The 22189-nt window shown below is 34.5% G+C and overlaps 1 protein-coding gene across 6 annotated transcripts in view; it reads left to right on the forward strand.

The window, feature by feature from the left end:
* The window catches only part of ABCB7 (ATP binding cassette subfamily B member 7), a 170754-nt gene that overhangs the window by 81921 nt on the left and 66644 nt on the right, over window positions 1–22189 (forward strand). For 4 of the 6 annotated variants that reach the window (XM_072816569.1, XM_072816571.1, XM_072816570.1 and 1 more), the window contains 3 exons: window positions 6011–6088; window positions 8325–8411; window positions 17508–17627. In XM_072816569.1, the coding sequence (XP_072672670.1) occupies window positions 6011–6088; window positions 8325–8411; window positions 17508–17627 (285 nt within the window). The remainder of the gene's footprint in view (window positions 1–6010; window positions 6089–8324; window positions 8412–17507; window positions 17628–22189) is intronic. The other 2 variants (XM_072816573.1, XM_072816575.1) reach the window with 1 other exon arrangement.

Below are 22189 nucleotides of genomic sequence, written 5' to 3' on the forward strand. Positions count from 1 at the left end.
TGGCAATTAGGTACATACCTGTCAATAATTTATTTAAATATAAATGAACTGAACGCTCAATTTTAAAGATATAGGGTGACTTAATTGACAAAATTGCAAGACACATCTGTATGCATCCTGTAAGAGATTCCATTCAGACTTTTTCCGTTTGTTTGGTTTTTTGTTTTTTTCCTGCTTCTCCTCCCTGTCACCCTCCTCTCTATCTATGCTTTCTCTGTCTCAAATAAGCAAATAAAACCTTTTTTTTAATAAAACCTTTTTAATTGAAGTTCTATTTGCGAACATATAGAATAACACACAGTGCTCATCCCATCAAGTGCCCTCCTCAGTGCCTGTCACCCACTTACCCCATAACCCTACCTACCATCCCTTCTGCAACCCTTTGGTTGTTTACCAGAGATAGGAGTCTCTCATGGTTTGTCTCCCTCTATAATTTTTCCTGCTCAGTTCCCCTGCTTTCCCTTACAATCCCTTTCGCTATTTCTTATATTCCGTGTATGAGTGAAACCATATGATGATGATGACCATATGATGATTGTCCTTCTCTGATTGACTTATTTCATTCAACTTAATACCCTACAGTTCATCCACATTGAAGCAAATAGTGGGTATTTGTCTCTTCTGATGGCTAATATTCGATTTATATATATACCACATCTTCTTTATCCATTCATCTGCTGAAGGACACTGAGGCTCCGTCCACAGTTTGGCTATTGTGGACATTGCTGCTATAAACGTTGGGGTGCAGTTTTCTTGGTTTATCACTGCATCTGTATCTTTGAGGTAAATCTCCAGTAGATTAGTAGTAGCAGTGCAACTGCTGGGTCGTAGGGTCACTCTATTTTTAACTCTTTGAGGAACCTCCACACTGTTTTCCAGAGTGGCTGTAACCACTTTGCATTCCCACCAACAGTGCAAGAGGGTTCCCCTTTCTCCACATCCTCTCCAACATTTGTTGTTTCCTGTCTTGTTAATTTTCACCATTCTCACTGGTATCTCATTATGGTTTTGATGTGTATTTCCCTGATGGCAAGTGATTTGGAGCATTTTCCCATGTGCTTGTTGGGCATGTGTATGTCGTCTTAGGAGAAATGTCTATTCATATCTTCTGCCCATTTCATGAGTGGATCGTTTCTTGAGTGTTGAGTTTGATAACTTCTTTATAGATCTTGGACTAGCCCTTTATCAGATATGTCATTTGCAAATATCTTCTACCATTCTGTAGATTCTCTTTTAGTTTTGTTGACAGTTGCTTTTGCTGTGCAGAAGTTTTTTATCCTGATTAAGTCCCAATAGTTCATTTTTGCTTGTTTCCTTTGCCTTAATAGATGTATCTTGCAAGAAGTTACTGTGGCCAAGTTCAAAACGGGTGTTGCCTGTGTTCTCCTCTAGGATTTTGATGGATTCTTGTCTCACATGTAGATCTTTCATCCATTTTGAGTTGATCTTTGTGGATGGTGTAAGAGAATGGTCCAGTTTCATTCTTCTGCACGTGGCTGTGCAATTTTCCCAGCACCATTTATTGAAGAGACTGTCCTTTTTCCCGTGGATATTCTTTCCTGCTTTGTTGAATATTAGTTGACCATAGAGGTGAGGGCCCATTTATGGGTTCTCTATTCTGTTCTACTGAGCTATGTGTCTGTTTCTGTGCCAGTACCACACTGTCTTGATGATCACAGCTTTGTAGCACAACTTGAATTCCAGCCTTGTGATGCCCCCGGCATTGGTTTTCTTTTTCTCTCTCTTTTTTTTTTTTCCGGCATTGGTTTTCTTTTTCAATAGTCCCCTGGCTATTTGGGGTCTTTTCTGATTCTATACAAATCTTAAGATTATTTGTTCCAACTCTGAAAAAAGTGCAAAGTATTTTTATAGGGATTGCATTGAGCGTTTAAAGTGCCCTGGGTAGCATAGACATTTTCACAATATTAATTCTTCCAATCCATGAGCATGGAATATTTTTCCATCTCTTTGTGTCTTCTCAATTTCTTTCAGAAGTGTTCTGTAGTTTTTAGGGTATAGATCCTTTACCTCTTTGGTTAGGTTTATTCCTTGGTATCTTACGGTTTTGGGTGCCATTGTAAATGGGATTGACTCCTTAGTTTCTCTTTCTTCAATCTTATTGTTAGTGTATAGAAATGCCACTGACTTCTGGGCATTGATTTTGTATCCTGCCACACTGCCAAATTGCTGTATGAGTTCCAGCAATCTTGTGGAGATTTCTGGGTTTTCTGTATATAGTATCAAGTCATCTACAAAGAGGGAGAGTTTGACTTCTTCTTTGCCAATTTCAATGGATTTGGTTTCTTGTGGTTGTCTGATTGCTGAGGCTCGGACTTCTAGTAATACATTGAATAGCAGTAGTGAGAGTGGACATCCCTGTCTTGTTCCTGATCTTAGGGGAAAGACTCAGTTTGTCCCCATTGAGAATGATATTTGATGTGGGCTTTTTGTAGATGACTGTTAAGATGCTGAGGAATGTTCCCTGTATCCCTGCACTCTGAATAGTTTTGATCAGGAATGGCTACTGTCTTTTGTCAAATGCTTTCTCTGCATGTAGTGACAGGATCATATGGTTCTTGTGTTTTCCCTTGTTGATGTGTTCTATAACATTGATTGTTTTATGAGTGTTGAACCAGCCTTGCATCCCAGGGATAAATCCCATTTGGTTGTGGTGAATGATATTCCTAATGTACTTTTGAATCCTTTTGGCTAGTATCTTGTTGAGAATTTTTGCATTGGTGTTCATCAGGGATATTGGTTTATAATTCTCCTTTTTGGTGGGGGTTTTATCTGGTTTTGGAATCAAGGTGATCTGGCTTCATAATAGGACTTTGGAAGTATTCTGTCCCTTTTTATCCTGCAGAACAGCTTTAGTAGAGTAGGTTTATTTCTTCTTTGAACATTTAATAGAATTCTTCTGAGAAGCCATCTGGCCCTGGACTTTTGAGTTTTGGGAGGTTTTTCTTGACTGCTGCAATTTCGTCCCTGGTTATTGGCCTGTTCAGGTTTTCTATTTCTTCCTGTTCCAGTTTTGGTAATTTGTGGTTTTCCAGAAATGCATCCATTTTTTCCAGATTGTCTAACTTGTTAATTATTACTGCTCATAATACGTTATTAAAATAGTTTGTATTTCCTTGGTATTGGTTGTGACCTCTCCTCTTTATTTTATGATTTTATTAATATGAGTCTTTTCTCTCTCTCTTTCTTTTTTAAACAAGGCTGGTTGGGAGTTTACCTATCTTATTAATTCTTTCAAAACACCAACTCCTGGTTTTGTTGATTTGTTCTACAGTTCTTCTGCTATTTCATCGAGTTCTACTTGAATCTTTGTTATCTCCCTTATGCCTGGTGTAGGTTTTAGTTGCTGTTCTTTCTCCAGTTCCTTTGGTGTGAGGTTAGCTTGTTTATTTGAATTTTCTCCCAATTTTTTGAGAGATGCTTGTATTGCGATGCTTTTCCCTCTTAGGACTGCTTTTCTGTATCCCAAAGATTTTGAACGGTTGTATCTTGTTTTTCATCAGTTTCCATGAATCTTTTAAATTGTTTTCTAATTTCCTGGTTGACCCATTCATCTTTTAGTAGGATGCTCTTGAACCTCCATTTGTTTGAGTTTCTTCCAAATTTCTTCTTGTGATTGACGTCTAGCTTCAAAGCATTGTCATCTGCAATTATGCAGGGGACAATCCCAATCTTTTGGTATCAGTTGAGACCTGATTTTTGACCCAGTATGTGGTCTATTCTGGAGAAAGTTCCATGTATACTTTAGAAGAATTTGTATTCAACTGCGTTTAGAAGGAAAGTTCTGTAAATATCTGTGAAATCCATCTTGTCCAGTGTATCATTTAAGGCCTTTGTTTCTTTGGTGATGTTGTGCTTAGAAGATCTGTCATTTGCAGAAAGTGCTGTGTTGAAGTTTCCTACTATTAGTGTATTATCATCTAAGTACGTCTTTACTTTGGTTATTAATTGATATATGTGGCAGCTGCCACACTAGAGGTATAAATATTCATGATTTTTAGGTCTTCTTGCTGGATAGACCCTTTAAGTATGATATATGTCCTTCTTCATCTGTTACTACAGTCTATGGGATAAACTTTAATTTATCTGATACGAGGATTGCTTACCCCAGCTTTATTTTGAGGACCATTTGAATGGTAAATGCTTCTCCATCCCTTCATTTTTAGGTTGGAGGTGTCCTTATGTCTAAAATGAGTCTCTTGTAAACAGCAAATAGATGGGGATTGCTTTTTTATCCAGTCCGATACCTTCTGTCTTTCAATGGTGTCATTTAGCCCATGTACGTTCAGACTATTGAAAGATATGAGTTTAGTGTCATCGTAATACCTATTCAGTCTCTGTCATTGTGGATTATTTCTTTGGGCTTCCTCTTTGTTTTAGAGTACCTGTTAATATTTCTTGCAGAGCTGGTTTGGTGGTTATAGATTCTTTCAGTTTCTGCCTATCTTGGAAGCTCTTTATCTCCATCTCTTCTGAATGACAGCATTGCTGGATACAGTATTCTTGGCTTCATGAAGTTCTTCTCATTTAGTACCTTGAAATATCATGCCAGCCCTTTCTGGTCTGCCAGGTCTCTGTGTTGAGGTCTGGTGTTAATCTGATATTTCTCCCCATAGAATTTAAGAATCTCTTGTCTCTCACAGCTTTAAAGATTTTCTCATTATCTTTGGAATTTGCAAGTTTCATTATTAAATGTCGAGGTGTTGTATGGTTTTTACTAATTTTTCGAGTGGACCGGTATATTTCTTGTTTCTTTTTTTTTTTTTTTTTTATTTCTTGTTTCTGAATGGCTTTTTTCCTCCCCAAATTAGGGAAGTTCTCAGGTATGATTTGTTCAAATATACTTTGTGGCCTTCTCTCTCTCTCTCTCGGCTTCTTCTGGAATCCCAGTTCTATGTGGATTCTTCCTTCTCAGGCTATCATTTGTTTCCCTAAGCCTTTCCTCATTGTTTCTTAATTGTTTTTCTTTTTTCCTCTGCTTCCTTCCTTACCATCAACTTGTCTTCTATGGCACTCACTCTTTCTTCCACCTCATTAACCCTAGGGGTTGGGACATCCAATTTTGATTGTATCTCATTTAATTGATTTTTAATTTCGGCCTGGTTAGATTTCAATTCTGCAGTTACAAAGTCTGCTTTTTTCTTGAGTCACCACTAGCTTTATAATTGTGCTTCTGATTTGGCTTTCTGACATCGAAGTGAATTCCATATTCTGTAAGTCTGTGGCAGAGAGTACTGTTTCTGGTTGTTTCTTTTGTGGTGAATTCTTCCTTCTAGTCATTTTGTTCAGTGCAGAGTGAGTGTATTAGTGGGCTGAATCAAAAATATCATCCACAACCTAAGTAAAATGCACCCTTGTTTGAATCGAAAACTTTTTTCTCTGTAGCATTCCAGTGTTCTCTCTTTAAATATCAGGTCAAATTCGTAGGTGTGCAGGATGATTTGAAGGTTATCTAGGTAAGTTCGTGGGACCAGAGGAGTTGAGGACCCCTACTCTTCTGGTATCTTCCTCCTCCTCCCAAGACTCCATTCAGACTTAAAGACACATGTCCATTGATAGTGAATGTATGGAAAAACATTTATCATGCAAATGAAGTGAAGGGAAAGCTGGGATAGTGGTACTTATATGTGACAAAAGACACTTTAAAACAAAGAGTGTAACAAGATACAATGTAGAATAGTATTTAATGATAAAAGGGAAAGTTCCAGATTGAGAATATAACAATTATATATGTAGCCAACATAGAAGCATGTAAATATACAAAGTAATTACTAAGTGACATGAAGAAATCGGTGGTAACACTGTAATAGTAATGGTTGAGAACATCAACACTGCTTATATCAGAGATCAACTAGTCAGAAGGTCAAGAAGGAATTAGTAGCTTTCAATGACATTTTATACTAGAGGTTCCTAACGTATATATCGGAGAATAGAACAAACTTTTAATATTACTTACTCTGAAAATTTTTCCTCATTCTTTTCTCTTTTTCAGATCCCAGAATCGTTAAGATATACTACATGGCAGAGACTGGGAAAAGGCAACTCTAGACAGATATTAGATGTTACCAGGGTAAGATTAAGCAGATACTTCTATATATAACTCAGAAAAGTATGCAAGCCCTTTGAACATTTTCAAATTTGTACTACATATTTTGTGTTTCTCATTTTTTCAAAATACTTTTCTAAATACTGAAAGATGAATAAGAAATTACGTTCTGGCTACTGGAAATAGTAGTAGATACCTTGATTATTTTTCTACTCCTAAAGAACTCTCTGAATCACTTGAGATCAGTGCCAGCTAAAGTACCATTTTCAGAATCCTTTTTTAAATGTAATGGCAGCTTGTTGACACTTATATTTTTCCCTGTAATTTGTATCCCTGTAATTTGTATCTAATACAGGGAATGGTATAAGCTTTTCAAGTGAGTGAAGTTCCTTTACCTTAGAAGATATTCAGATGTCAGAGTATGAAGGGACTCTAAGCTTTTTGGAGCCTGATGGTTACTTTACTTGTTGATATGGGTTATTTTACATTGTTAATATAAGTGGAAGACAACTTTACAATTTCTCAGTGCTCTAAAATTATACAGGCAATTCTCCATGATAGAAAAGGCTAGAAAATTAGAAGACAGCCTAGCCTTGAGTACTTCCTTTATTATTTCTTTTTGATTAATGATTATTTGCCACTATAAGGTACAATGGTTTGTTCTAATTTATGCAGATGCTGTAAAAGTGAATTACATTTCAATCTTTTGCTTTGTCAAAGACCTCATTATTTTTTTTGGTATTCATCAGACCCCTTGAAATAATTTGTTGCTTAGTCTTTTCAATGGAGAAAAAAAAATCCCACAAAAAACACTGTAGCACTAAAATTTATATTTCATGTTTTCCTTTTATTTTATTTTTTTTTTTTAATTTTTATTTATTTATGATAGTCACAGAGAGAGAGAGAGAGAGAGAGAGAGAGAGAGGCAGAGACACAGGCAGAGGGAGAAGCAGGCTCCATGCACCGGGAGCCCGACGTGGGATTCGATCCCGGGTCTCCAGGATCGCGCCCTGGGCCAAAGGCAGGCGCCAAACTGCTGCGCCACCCAGGGATCCCAATGTTTTCCTTTTAAAACTGCTTTAAGATTGTTGATCCAAGAATCAATAACCCATTTATGACAATTATTTTTTTTGTTCTCCACTAGTATGAATAAGAAGGCACTTTTGCTTTTTGTGATTCCATTTTCATAGCTTGGCCCAAAGCTTATACTATTATAATTTGGCATTGATACACATTTGTGTCTGTAAAGATCTTGCCCTTCATTAATTCAGTAATTGTTGATTATTATGGCTACTGAAGAAACATTATATGTATTTATTTCATTAAGTATGATTTAATTGTGGAAAAACTTTAAATATTAAGAAGTTTAGATTTTGAACCTAAGCTTTACTGTCTTTCTTAACTATTATATTTTCTCAAATGACCATTATATTTTCTCAAGTATAACTTTTATATTTCTCTAACCTAAGAATCTTAAAACCTTTTTAAAAAGTAGAAAGATGTTTCTGTATTTTTAAGGCTAGTTGGGAGATTTATAGATAGGTCTATTTTATAAAGTAATCCATTAAGCATTGAAATCTGTCTTGCCCATGTGCAAGACACTGTGGTATAGACCATGGGAGATACAAAGATAAAAGAGAGTGTCTTTAATTTCAAGAAATTTACCATATAGCAAGAAAGACAAAATATGCATCCATTTTACTATAGCATATGATAGGAAGTATTAAATACATTGATATGTATATATACATACATCTATATGAGCAAGAATAAGGAAAAGAATCAGTTATGTAAAATGAACTATATTAAGGTATAAAGCAAAAATGTATACATGTGGAATGCAGATAAGATATGATGACTTAACTGCATGATATACTTTCCTTGCCAGTGATCTAGTAAAATTATATAGTACTATAGTAGCAAATGACAGTATGAAAGCTTGTATAAAGTCAAATAGAAGTGTAATGTAAGTTTTTAAACATTAATTTCAAAAGCTATTTAGAGAAAGTAATTTATGTATGAGTATTATATTTCAATATTCTTTGTATAAGTGTCTCTGTAAGCTAATTGTGAAGTTGTTTTGCTTTGTTATGCTAAACTGAAAGCTATGCTTATGAATTTGTATGAAGTATATTCACTAGATTAAGCTAAGTCAGGTTTTTTTTTTTTTTTTTTTTTTTTTTTTTTTTGCTAAGTCAGAGTTTTAAAGATCCGAAATCCTGTAATAACTGATGGTCAACTTGGTATCATCTTCCACTAGGCTCTCCAGGGCCGGCCACTACCAGAAAAGAGGACATGTTGGCATGGTCATGCAGGAGGAGGACTCCACACAGACCCAAAAGAAGGGGTAAGAGCGAATAACAAATAACTGGAAATTCTTACACATGATTGTATTGCATAGAATACACACACATGTATGCACGCATATTCAAGATTATTGTCTTCCAAAATATTTTGATTGACTCATATAACTACAGGTTTTCTATTTTTTTAAGATTTTATATATTTATTCATGTGAGACACACAGAGGCAGAGACATAGGCAGAGACATAGGCAGAAGGAGAAGTAGGCTCCCCGCAGGGAGCCCGATGCAGTTCTTGATCCCAGGACCCTGGGATCACGACCTGAGCCAAAGGCAGATGCTCAACCACTGAGCCACCCAGGCACACAACTACAAGTTTTCTAATGAAAAACCTTATTAATTGACCATGGGTATATGGATGAGATTTTTCTTGGGCTGAAAACAATATATGTCATGATTTCTAAAAAAGAAAAAGGTTATCAACCTAAACATTTAGTTCTTTATTTAAAATAGCATTGGTTGAGGTTGTTATATAATCCAGCCTCACAAATAAATAGGTAAATTAGAGTTAGCACTTGCAAGCAATTTGTGTGTGTGTGTTTTTTGAGTTTAGCATTTCCTCTTCTATATGTATAGTTTATAAAGATCCTAAAATGCTCTATAGCTGCCTGATAAATCCTCCATTTACCTAATACATTTATTTACTTCTCCATATTCTTTAAAAATTTTTTTAATTCCAGTTGGTTAACACAGTATTATATTAGTTTCATATGTACAATAGTATTATATTAGTTTCAGGTGTACACTATAGTGATTCAACGCTTCCATGCATCACCTGGTGCTCATCATGAGAAGTCCACTCCTTAATCCCTGTCACCTATTTAACACATTTCTAAACCTCCACCCTCTGGTAACCATCAGTTTGTTATCTGTAATTAAGAGTCTTTTTCTTGTTTTGTCTCTTTCTTATTTTTTTCCCTTTGCTTGTTTGTTTTGTTTCTTAAATTCCATATATGAGTGAAATCATTTGAGTATTTGTCTTTCACTAACTGATTTATTTCACTTAGGATTGTACTCTGTAGCTCCACTCATGTCATTGCAAATGGCAAGATTTCATTTTTACGGCTGAATAATGTTCCATTGTATGTATATACCACATCTTCTTTATCTGTTCATCAATTGATGGGCACATGGGCTGCTTCCATATCTTGGCTATTGTAAATAATGCTGCTATAAACATAGGGGTGCATATATCCCTTTTAATTGGTCTTGTATTCTTTGTGTATATACCCAGTTGTGAGATTGCCAGATCATAAAGTAGTCCTATTTTTAACTTTTTGAGGAACCTCCACATTGTTTTCCACAATGGGCTGCACCACTTGCATGTTTTTAACACTACTAATAAAAATTAATAATGCTGCTTAGAAGGTATTTAAGCCATCTGTTTAATCCCTGTAGTAAACGGGATCATGAAAAAAGTGACAGTTTTAGTGTTTGGAATCTCTTGTTCTTAAAATAGATAAATTATTTGTTTTATAATAGAATCTTCAGATTTTAAAGAACTTTGGTACTATACTCCTGCATTTAAACTTTTTAAAAATGCTTCTTTTGAAGAACCCTCTACTAGTAAATTTAGTTCATTCTGTGCTCATAATAACATGAGTAATAAAGAACTTAAAATGAGGACTACTTTCCAGACTTTGCTTGACATAATCTTTTTATGCTGGAAATAGATCCTCATTGGATATAGTCAGAAGCTAGTAGTATTAAAAGAGAGATTAGCACTTCCTAGAGCAATCAGAGAGCTTTGGTATAAATCTTGATATAATCAGAAGGAGTGGAATAGCAACTTGGAATATTAAAAAATTGGAGGCCTGGGGAGATAATTGAATTATGAATCTCCAGGCTTCATAAAATGAGTGGACACAGACCAATGGACAAGAATACTTGGATGACGTGGAGAGGCTGTTTTCTAGCTCTGATTTTACTCATCATGAAGCAGCCTTATGGTCTTTATTTGATTTTTTCCAATTGACTTCCCTTTGGGATAGATGATTAACTGATTGGGCAATGTGAGTATCAGTCAGCTTGTTATTTTTTAATTATTAAATTAACTTTTGGGTACAAATAAATCTCATATGTACAATAAGCTATTTTTAGGGCCTTTTCACTGTTAGATAAACTCTTCATTAGTGGTATCAGACCAGCAGAATATGGAAAACAAACCTTAGTGTATAGAGAAAGAAACAATAATAGCAAAGCTTTTTCTGACAATGTAGCATTCATCTCCCATCCATAAACTTACTATATACTTAAATCCCCAATTATTTTGGAAAATATTTCAGTTATTGTCGATTTTTCCCTCAGACATCTGTTCGACTTGCTTGTCTTTTGACTTAGATTTTATTAAACCACTGTTATTTCTAAGAATATTGAGGTAATGGTTGAATTTATTCCTTTAATTGCAGTTAGTTACCTTCAGCATAGATTGAAGAGACCGTACTCTTCTGGACAGTTTCTACTGTCCACTTTTGGCACTTCCAAATTATCTGCTGCTAAATTTGTTCTTAAGAGAGAAAACATTCAATTTATAGTGCACATTTCTACAAAACAAATTGTACCCAAAGTTTTTAGTATATATTTTATTCTTCCTCACCACAGATTTTGCCCCCAAGTTATTTCTTTATTAACTAGTTCCTTGATCTAGGATTAGAACATTTCTTGCTATTAGAATTCAGAAATGTATTTTTTTAAAGTAATCTCTACACCCAACATAGGGCTCAAACTCACAACCTCAAGATCAAGAATCACATGCTCTACTGACTGATCCAGCCAGGTGCCCCTCAATTCAGGAAAGTCTTTAAAACCAGAATTTTTAGATAAATTCCAAATCAGTTAAAGAAAAGGTGATTCTCTTACCTTTATCAAGTGATCATTTTCTTTTTTCTTACTTTTATTTTCTTATCAAAGCTGAGTGGACTGCACAGCCTTGGAAGCAATGGACTCTTGATGGAAAAAATTGTCCTTGCTTCCGTGCTTAACAACCTTTTCTGCTGAAAGATACGAGGTTACTGACTTGAGAAGCAAAACATGTATTTAGCTTATTAAAATGTGGTTCTCTGTAATATCTTAAAATTCTACTAAGTGAGCTGCTCCAGATGTGTTTTGATTTTTTATTGTCCTTTTTGTGCCCTATCCATATAGTTATTAGCTATAGGTGTACTTATAGCACCTATAGCTATGAGAGACTACATCTCTCCCTCCGGTCACACGGTCGACTTCAGTATTGCTGCATATAAGCAGTGCAGTTTGTGACTTTCCAGTTTTACTCTATTGGGTCAGATGCTTCCAGTTTCATTTATGCATTTGTTTTTGGCCTACTGTGCTATGATTGTGCTGTTTCAGCTCCCTGTATACAAATAAATATTCCTTTCATTATTTCTTTTTACCTTCTCAGCCTCACAAGGCTTATGAAAGTATATATTAATACCAAATAAGTAAATAATTAAAAATTTGTCAGAAGTTATGATGACTTAATTAATCATATAATAGGTATACCTCCTGAATATAATATTAATAACAATTTGTCCTCGTGTTTAAGAATAATGAATTAACTGAATAAATACATATATTTTTTAAAAGATTTTATTTATTTTTTCATGTGAGACATACAGAGAGAAGCAGAGACACAGGCAGAGGGAGAAACAGGCTCCCTGTGGGGAGCCCAATGCGGGACTTGATCCAGGGATTCCAATGCGGAACTCAATCCAGGGATTCCGGGATCACGACCTGAGCCAAAGGCAGACACCCAACTGCTGAGCTACCCAGGTGTCCCTGAATAAATACTTATTTTACATTATTTCTGGTATTAGGTATCTTTTTGTGACACCTGCTTTTTTTCTGCTGGCCCACCTTATTTTTAGTCACTTTCATCTTCTCCTTGACAGCTCTCTGATGTTCCCAGGTCTTTTTTTCCAAACTCATTTCTAGGGAAAAAAATACAGTTTGTTACCATACAGAGATCATAGTGAGCCTTTTGAATTCTTTCTTGTATTACTTTGTGTTTTCTTTCTGAACCCATTTGATTTCCTTTCTTATGGCAAGCTAATTCCAGTATACATTTGAGGCTTTTGTAAAAACTTATTCCTCATACTAACATACTACTAGTTTTAATGGGGCTTAAAATGTCAGTTCCACATTTTAAATTTGAAGCTATTTAGCTATAGCAAGAAGGCCCCATTGTATTTATTGTTCGTAAGGAGGAAAGTAGATTCACTCCAACTTTTGTAGGCCTTTTAATATTTCTATAGCATTCAAATTTAGAGAGCTTTTGTTATTATGATATGTCATCACAGTTATGTTTTTAAAATAACTTTTAAATATTACTTATTGTGAAAATGATAAACAGTATAATGAAAGAATTTCATGTTTTCTGTTTACATGTAAGTGAGGCTTAAATAAAAATTATTATATCAATCATTGGTTACTTCATCAATTTTGACTCCTGAGAAAGAACTTCTTTCCTTAGATTATTGTTTTTTTTCCTATACTGTAATTATTCCTTACACAGTATGTTTTCAAATAAGCCAATTTCTTACCATTTTCCTTGACCATTTTCTATATTTCCCATCCTTTCTTTAAGAATGTCATCTTAAAGATGCAGCCATTCATCTTAAAGAAAGGAGGGGAAATATAGGAAATACAGGGGTGTGTATGCTATTTGCATTCCTTAGCCTGAAATGTAAAGGTAAGTTGATATGAAAATGATTTTGAATTCAGTCACAGGCTTGTGGCTTTAGATAACACTTGTCTTTCAGGATTACCATTGTGTGTCTAATGTATAAATTACGAGTATCCATAGAATGCTGATTGTGGTGATTTTGAGAGGTGGTATATGGTCTTTCAGAATCTGTGTTGAGAACTCCAGTGTTATTTTACTCTTGTGCAGCAGGAATGAATTGATTTAAACTTATTTAAAAGTGTGCCTCATGGGACACCTGGGTGGCTCAGTGGTTGAGCGTCTGCCTTCGGCTCAGGGAGTGATCCCGGGATCTGGGATCGAGTCCCACATCAGGCTCCTTGTGGGGAGCCTGCTTCTCTCTCTGTCTCTCTCTCTCTCTGTCTCTTATGAATAAATAAATAAAATCTTAAAAATAAAACAAAAAAACCCCAAAATATTGTTATTTAAAAATAAATAAATAAAAATAAAAGCATGCCTCAGCCTCTGATATGCCTTTTTTTTATTTGGCCTCCAGTTATAAAAAAGACATTTTTCAAACTTTATAGTGTATCTAAAGTATAAGTGAAGTCATATACTTTATAGCTGAATGGACTCATAATGCATGATTACACAACTTCAGAACCCATTTTGTTAAATGGTGACATTTTATGCACTATTAAGCCAACTAGAATAATTTTCTTGCTCTTAGCCACAACTTCTCTGTGTCCTTATTGAAAAATTTTGGGGTGTGTCATAGAAGGTTTTGACAAGAGAGAGTGTTGAGAAAGATATGCAGAAACAGGGCCTTTTTGTCATTATTACATCAAGAGAAATAACACAGATAAAACTGTGAAGTGGGAAAGTGGTTGAAATGCCTCAATTTGTGTTATAATGCATTAAATTATATTTATTTAGTAATAGTTTGATTGAAAAAAGTAAATTTTAAAATTACAGCCTTATTCCCATTTTTAAAAATACCTTACTAGTTAGGAGAGTATATATGAGTATATGTGTATATAAACTAGAACATTAAGAACTGTACTTTCAAAAAGAAAAAAAAGGACTGTACTTTCAGCATTTCATGTTTTTGCAACCTTATATCTTTAAAGCGGCCAGGAATATAGTCCTGTATTTAGTACAATATGAACAGTTTTCTTTCTGTTGCTGTTTACTTAATGAACTGAGACTTAAACTACAAAAATGGTAGTTATTGGAGACAATAAGCATAATATAAAAGTACCCTGTATAACACGATGTGTTACCCTGAATTTCTTATATGTTGATACTTTTCCTCCATTCCTTGCTGTGTAAATCTACTTGAAATTTGAACTTTCCTCCTTCAAAATAAACTAAATTTTTTCTTATATATGAACTACATACAGAAAATACAAGGAAGCAAAATGAATATAAAAAATTATCAGTGTTTCCATTTACTTGCAGCTACTTATTTTAACTTTTTTGGTGGTATTGCTTTCAGACCCATTTGTTTACATATGTAAACTCATGTACACATCACTTTTTTAATGTGAAAAAATAAGTTTTGTACTCTGCTTTTTTCACTCACATGTTTCTCTGTGTCACTACATGTATTTCTGAATGGCTGCACTTTGTTGTATACATTGACTATGACTTGTTTACACAGTTCTCCATTATTGATTTTTTAGGCTGTTTCCAAAGTTTTCCTATTAAAACAGCATGAGAATAAATGTCCTTATAGTTAAGTTTTTCATTCCTTTACTCAGTAGATACTTGTTGAATACCTCCTGCATGTCAGCCACTGTGTTTGGTGTTGGGTAACAACAGTGAGCACAAAACACAAAGTTACTACTCACATAGAATTAAATTCTAACAGGAGAGCAGATGTTAATCAAATAATCAATCACATTTCTGTATATGCAGTTTATAGCTGAAATGGATGCTCCGGAAGGAGGAATACTCTTCTGTGAAAGAATACAGCCAAGGATCCTGACTGGGGTTAGGGAAGACCTCATTGAAGAAGTTCTGCTTGAGCTGGCAGTTAACTAATTGGAAGAGGTTGGACAGTGGGTTGGTGTTGCACAGAAGATTATTCCACACAGAATGAGGAGTTATGCAGATGCCCTGTAGCAGGGGGACTATAGCATATTTGAGCAACTAAAAGAAAAGAAAGCCAATATGGCGTGAACCCTGAAAATAGTGGTGTAAGATATCGCTAGAGATATAGTCTGGGGCTAAGCCAAACAGAGCCTCACAAGCAGTGTTACAGACTTTGATATTTAAGAGTGGTAGAATGCAACTGAAGGGTTTTAAACTGTGAGTAATATCTGATTGCAGGGTGTACTTACTTACTGAACAAGGAGCAGGGTAGATGCAGAGAAATCATTTAGGAGGATGTTGCAAGTAGCCTACGTGAGAGATTATGATAGCTTGGATTAGGTTGGTAGTGAAAATGTGGAAGTAGGTTCAAGAAATTTTTATGAAGTAAAATTGATTTAACTTGGCACATAGTCTTAAGTATTTTTTAAAGCATAAGTGTTCAGAAATGGAATTCTTGACACAAAGGGCAAATTGTTTTAAAGCTGATGCAGATACCAAAATGCTTCCTGGATAGACTGTTTCAGTTTACTCTCCCATTAACAGTATGTTAGAGTGCCTGTTTCAATACTTCATCAGCAATGAGCATTAAGTTTTTTGGGTTTTTAAAATATCTATTCCAGAAATTGAGTAGATACTTCAATTTCTAAAATAGAGATTAAATTGCCAACTACAATAACATGATAGTTTTGGACTATATATGTATTGATCTTATTTTAGCTTTACAAAGTGTGATTTTGATTCTTAATATTCTGCCTCTAAAAACAAACTAAAAGATTTCATGGGATTGTTGCTTCAGGAACTTGAGAGAAAGAAAAATGTAAGATGATTTGGGTCAGATTAAACATCACTAGAAAAATGTGTTCTTGTTGAAATTTGCAATAATTCAACCTCTGTTCTTTCTAATTAATACCAAGATTCCTACTTTCCTAAACATAGCATTACAACTCTATCATAAGTTTTGACTGAGGGCTCCAAACTATTTTAATTAAACATATTGATAAAGAGCCCAAGAGTATATGAAGATTTTGACCACAAAGGTGGAAATACTGAAATATTTATTAAATTTTGTATAATGTATTGATAGCTTAATAGATGAGAAATTAATGTATAGTACGTGTCCTCTTTCCTCCACTGAATAGCTTTTTGGCAATATGAGGATGGCTATAGCTGGAAGTAAAAAATTAAGGGATGTAAGTAGCTTTTTAAAAACAATTTATATAGTTTCTTTTTTTCCAGGATAGTTTGAGCTTGAAAGATACTAAGCTTAGATTCAGAATAAAAGTTATGTTTGTAAATATCTTCTCCCATTCATTAGGTTGCTGGTTTTTTTTTAATGGTTTCCTTCACTGTGCAAAAGCTTTTTATTTTCTTGTAGTCCCAATAGTTTAATTTTGCTTTTGTTTCCCCTGCCAGAAGAGACAGGAAAACGTTTCTGCAACTGGTGCCAAAGAAATTACTGTTACTGTTTTCTTCTAGAAATTTTATGGTTTCAGTTCTCACATTTAGGTCTTTCATCAATTTTGGGTTTCTTTTTATGTATAGTGTAAGAAAGTGGTCCAGTTTTATTCTTTTGCATGTAGCTGTCTGGTTTTCCCAGCACCATTTGTTGAAGAGACAGTCTTTTTCCCTTTGTTTATTCTTGCTGCTTTTGTCATAATGTACCATAAAAGTGCAGGTTTATTTCTGGATTCTCTATTCTGTTCCATTGATCCGTGTGTCTTTTTTTGTGCCAGTACCATATTATTTTAATTACTACAGCTTTGTAGTATATCTTGAAATCTGGGATTATGATACCTACAGTTTGGGGTTTTTTTTAGTTTTTATTTTAATTCCAATTAGTTAACATACAGTGTAATACTAGTTTCAAGTGTGTGTGTGTGTGTGTGTGTGTGTGTGTGTGTGTATTATATATACCACTTCTTATTTATCTATTCATTAATCAATGGACAGTTGGGCTGCTTCCATAATTTAGCTATTGTAAATAATGTTGCTGTAACCATAGAGGTGCATGTTTCCCTTTGAATTAGTGCTTTTGTGTTCTTTGGGCAAATATCCAGTAGTGTGATTGCTGGATCATAGGATCGTTCTTCCTTTTCAAGATTGCTTTAGCTATTCAGGGTCTTTTGTGATTCCATACAAAATTTCATATTATGTGTTCTAGTTCTGTGAAAAATGTTGTTGGTGTTTTAATAGAGATTGCATTAAAACTATGTTAATTACACTTGAATAAAAAAGTTATGTTTGTAATGTTTGCATATTTCTCAATCGTACATAATTCTGCATTATTGAAATGCAGTTATTGAAATGACATGTTACTTACTGCTTTGTTTTCTCTCTTTGAACAGTTAAAAGATGTTGATACTCGGAAAATCATAAAAGCAATGCTTTCTTATGTGTGGCCCAAAGACAGGCCAGATCTACGAGCTAGGGTTGCCATTTCCCTGGGATTTTTGGGTGGTGCAAAGGTAAGAATAGGAGAAATTATACATTGTTTGTTTCTGTAACTAAGAAATAGTATGCATTTTCTAATAGTAAACTTAAGCTGATATAAGCTACTTTAGGAAAGCAATTGTTAACTTTTAGGACCCTTGTTTACATAACTATTTTATGCAGTCAGAAATTATATGGTAATGCCCAGTTGATCTGTGGTTCACATTTAATGGCCTCAACTTAATGGAATTCACGTTAAGATACAGGCTCATTGGTTGTAACGAAGCATTAAGGAACTTTATAAAAGAAACTGCTTAGAGCCCTGTTGACTCTTACTTTAATACATATTTCTTGTAAGCTTGGTTCTCTGTTACCAGTAAATTGAAAAGACGATGAAGAGGCATTTAGGTACACTGATAGCCATAAGTGGTAAACAACAATGTAAAAGGAAAAAAACCAGGAAAACTTAAAAAAAAAAACATAAAAGCTGGGCATTTCTGTAAACTCAGTTAGGGGCCCTCTATATCTTAGCAGCCTCATCTGTTTATCTCTGTACTGTGTGTAGCACATTTTAATAAGGCAGTTATAATAACTCAACCTTCAAGGAAAGAAACCTTATTTTCAATTTATTCAGATTTTAAAGTTAGTGAAGATATGTCTTTAGGTACAATATGTAGTCATGGTACGTGTGTAGTCTTTGGAGTTAGAATTCCTGGACACTGGCACTTAATAATGTTATAATATTGGGCAATTGCTTAGTCTTCATGCTCAGTTTCCCAATTCATAAAATAAGGTAAAACACTGTTTTTATAAGGATTAAATAAATTAACATACAAAAGACTTGAAACAGTGTTTGGCACATAGTGAAACATGTGTTAAAATAAATTAATTTCTTTCCATCAAAAATATGATAAAAATATCTGCTAAAAATATAAATGAGGTTTGGCTATATAACTCTTAGGAGTAAGAGTTAATATATTGTTTTAGAACCCAGATCCTATCACTTATTTCTTCTCTGTGTCATGTATGTCCCCTTTTATTTACTTATTCTTTTACCCTAAAAATATGTATTGAGAACTTGCCATATAAAGGACTGTTCTTGGCCCTGTAGGGTATTCAAACATTAATAAGGGACACTTCTTCTCTCAAATCATACAGGATAAGACAAATTATATTTTATTGCTATAATGCAAAGTAGGTCATAATGACTTAAAAGAAGTATCATTCACATGTTGGGGGATTTCAAAGGAAAGAACCACCAAGATGGGGAGTCTGGAAAGGTTTCACAGAGGACGTGATGTCCGAGATAAGTCTTGGATTGAGGTAGTATGGTTACAGGTATAGGAGTAACATGAGCAGGATGACAGAGGACAGATAGTGTGTGTGGAGTAGTGAATACTCCATCTTTTCTCCAGTAAGGGGATAATGTTTCAGAGAAACTAAAAGTAATCTTGGAAAGAAAGATGGAGCTCCTAATGTGAAATACATTGACTGTGAAAAAAATTTAATTATGTTGGAAGTAGGAACATATATTTTGAGCAGAAGAGTAATAAGGTTAGAGTTGTACTTTAGAAAATTAATCTGACCCTGTTGTATAAAATGGATTAGGGTGGTAAGACAACTAAAGTAGGGATACCATTGATTTTCATTTCACGTATTCATTTAGCAAACATTTACTGACCAGTTATGAGGCTAATGTAATAGTCTAGATGAGAAATAGGGTCCACTTTATACTGGAGTAGTGGTAGAAATGGTAATATGGAGAGAAAAGATTCCAGAGATATTGTGAGATATGGGAAATCAACAGTATTTAGCAATGGATCAGATATTAGAAGTAAAAGAGAAATAGGATTCAAAATTGATGCTAAGGATAAGAGAAGAAAAATGCTTTGAACAGAAGTAGATAGGAAGGTCTTCTTTGGGAAGACGAAAATTTTTGTTTGGGGCAAGTTAAGTTTGAAATGCTAATGCAACCTTGAGACAGATATTTAGCTGATAAGACAAAATTGCAAGGCAAGTTTAGGAAGGAGCCCCAGGCTAGAGAGTTTAAGAGGTAATAATTGAAACAATGTAGATTAGTTCACCAAGGAATAGAGTAGAAATAGAAGATGACTATAGACAGAACCCATGATAACTGTGTTCCTGTAGGGTAATAAACAGGAAAGGAGTGATTGGAGAGTAAAACTAGAATAATTCAGTCTGACCATTTATTGTCTTTTGTTCTTTCTCATCTATGGGTTCTGTTGAGTACTCCCCCAATGAACGGGACCCCTGCCCTTGGAGAAGACTAAATTTAGATACTAAACAACAGACCAAGAATCCATACTTTATTCTGTTTGTTTAAACTGAACAGAGAGGATAATATTACAAATCTAATTTTGGTAGCTAATGTTGAAATTCTTTTAACTCCTATTTCTAGCACACTACTGGTTGCTGAATCATCTTTTACCTACAAATTACATAAGGATAAAAGTTATTCTGAGCTCTTATGCAAGGCCAAATTACCAAATTGGCCTTTATTAGCTGAATGAAAGTACTTTGCTAACAAGTTTAAGGTAGATTGTTTTCTGGACTGACTTATGAATTGAAGAGAACAGGTTAGAACATGACTAATTAGGTTAGTCAGAGGGAGGTGTGTTAAATAATGACATTTGTATTAGATTTTATTTTTAGAATGTATTTCAGTTTTTCAAAATATAGATTTCTTGGTGACAGTGTAGCTTGGTGACAGGTCAATGTCAGGATATAAAAACTAGGTCAAGGTAAGTTTCTTAAGGACTGAAATATTTTTAGAAGACTAATATTTGAATCTTCTCTCAATAAATAGTGAGAAACCTGAGCACCCAGTTAATGGATAGTGCTGTACTAACCTTATATAAACTAATTATAAGTAAACAAATAAATATAGAAAAATCAGTCCTCAAAAAGTATGTTTGCTTCCTTTTGAGTCAGGAAAAGAAATAAATTTCCCTGATGTTATAATGATTACACGCTTGTACTTTTAGAACATAGAGAAAAACAGTTAACTTTTTCACTAGATAGGAACTAGAGTATAGAATAACCTTAGGAATATGTAGTAGTAGCATTTAACCATTCCTAATGTCATTTTTCTAGCTTCTCTACTGTCCTCAGTTTAAAAGTGATTACTCTCCCAATCTTTAAAACCTGGTCATTGTTTAATTTTGGTAGTATTGCGGATATGATTTATACTTGATATGCAAAGATGGATTGTTATCCCTTTAATTCCTTGGCTTCCTATTTTTTTTTAAACCTGATTACATGCTTTGACATATAACCACTTTGGACTATTCTATTCCCCTTTATGTTCTGATCTTCCCTACCTCTTCCACATATTTGTGGGAATCTTAGGGCCAGGTTCAGGAATCTTCTCAGCTATAAATGAATGCCACGCAGCCATCTGAGCATCATGTGGTGGTTTCATAGTAAGGCCAGAGCACCCATGGAGGAGAAGAAGGACAGAAAGAGAAATGTCAAGTCTGAAGAAGAAAAATAGAAGAGGATTTCATGCTTAACCTATGGGGCCACAGCATACCATCTGCTTACTGATTTGTCTATTCATACTCTTTTCATTCTGAAGGTCTTAAGGCTATCATTGTCTCTAGCAAAGATTTTTAAGATAAATTATTATGTAAAGATGCCTTGCATCCCAGAGAAGGCCAAGAAGTATTGATTGGTATTTCTTCAGAGTTGCAGAAATTCTATTTTTAATACATTGGAGTCCCATATAAGATCTATTTTAGGGGTTCTGCTGCCAAGAGAGACCGAGATAGAGACAGGCAGAGAGATAGAACACTTATTTGCCTTCATTCCTTAAATACCTACAGATCATATGCAGTGCCCTTTTTTTTTTTTTTTTTACCATCCACACATATATCCTAGGAGTATCATATTATCATTAATCTGGGAATTTTGAGATCCAAGGATTTTTTTTTTAATTTTTTTAAAATAATTTATTTATGATAGTCACACACACACACACACACACAGAGAGAGAGAGAGAGGCAGAGACACAGGCAGAGGGAGAAGCAGGCTCCATCCACCGGGAGCCCGATGTGGGATTCGATCCCGGGTCTCCAGGATCGCGCCCTGGGCCAAAGGCAGGCGCCAAACTGCTGCGCCACCCAGGGATCCCAAGGATTTTTTTTAATTTAACCCATTAGTATATCATGTACAGCTGTGCCAGAATTTAAGGAAAATATAAAACACATTTACTACAATCCTCTGTTTTCATAAAATAAGTGTTTATTTTAATGTTATAAAAAATTTTACTCATATTCTCTAACCAGCACCATCTTTGGAACCACTTAGTTGACAGAGAACTTGGGAGCACAGAACATTAAAGTATCATGTATAAAAGATATATCAAGAATGTTAGAAATGAAAATGAGCTTTATTTAAAATTATAAAATAATTTTTAAGGGAGAGGATATTTTATCAAAATTTAATTAATATCCTTTTTTTTCAAGAATGCATCTATTATATCAAAGTAAGGAATAATATATGTCTCAGTCTGTTTACCTGCTATAAAAAATACCATAATCTAGGTGGTTCATAGATGGCTCTTTTCATTGTAACT

Source organism: Canis lupus, chromosome X (genome assembly GCF_048164855.1).
Source record: "Canis lupus baileyi chromosome X, mCanLup2.hap1, whole genome shotgun sequence".
Classification (NCBI taxonomy): Eukaryota; Metazoa; Chordata; class Mammalia; order Carnivora; family Canidae; genus Canis; species Canis lupus.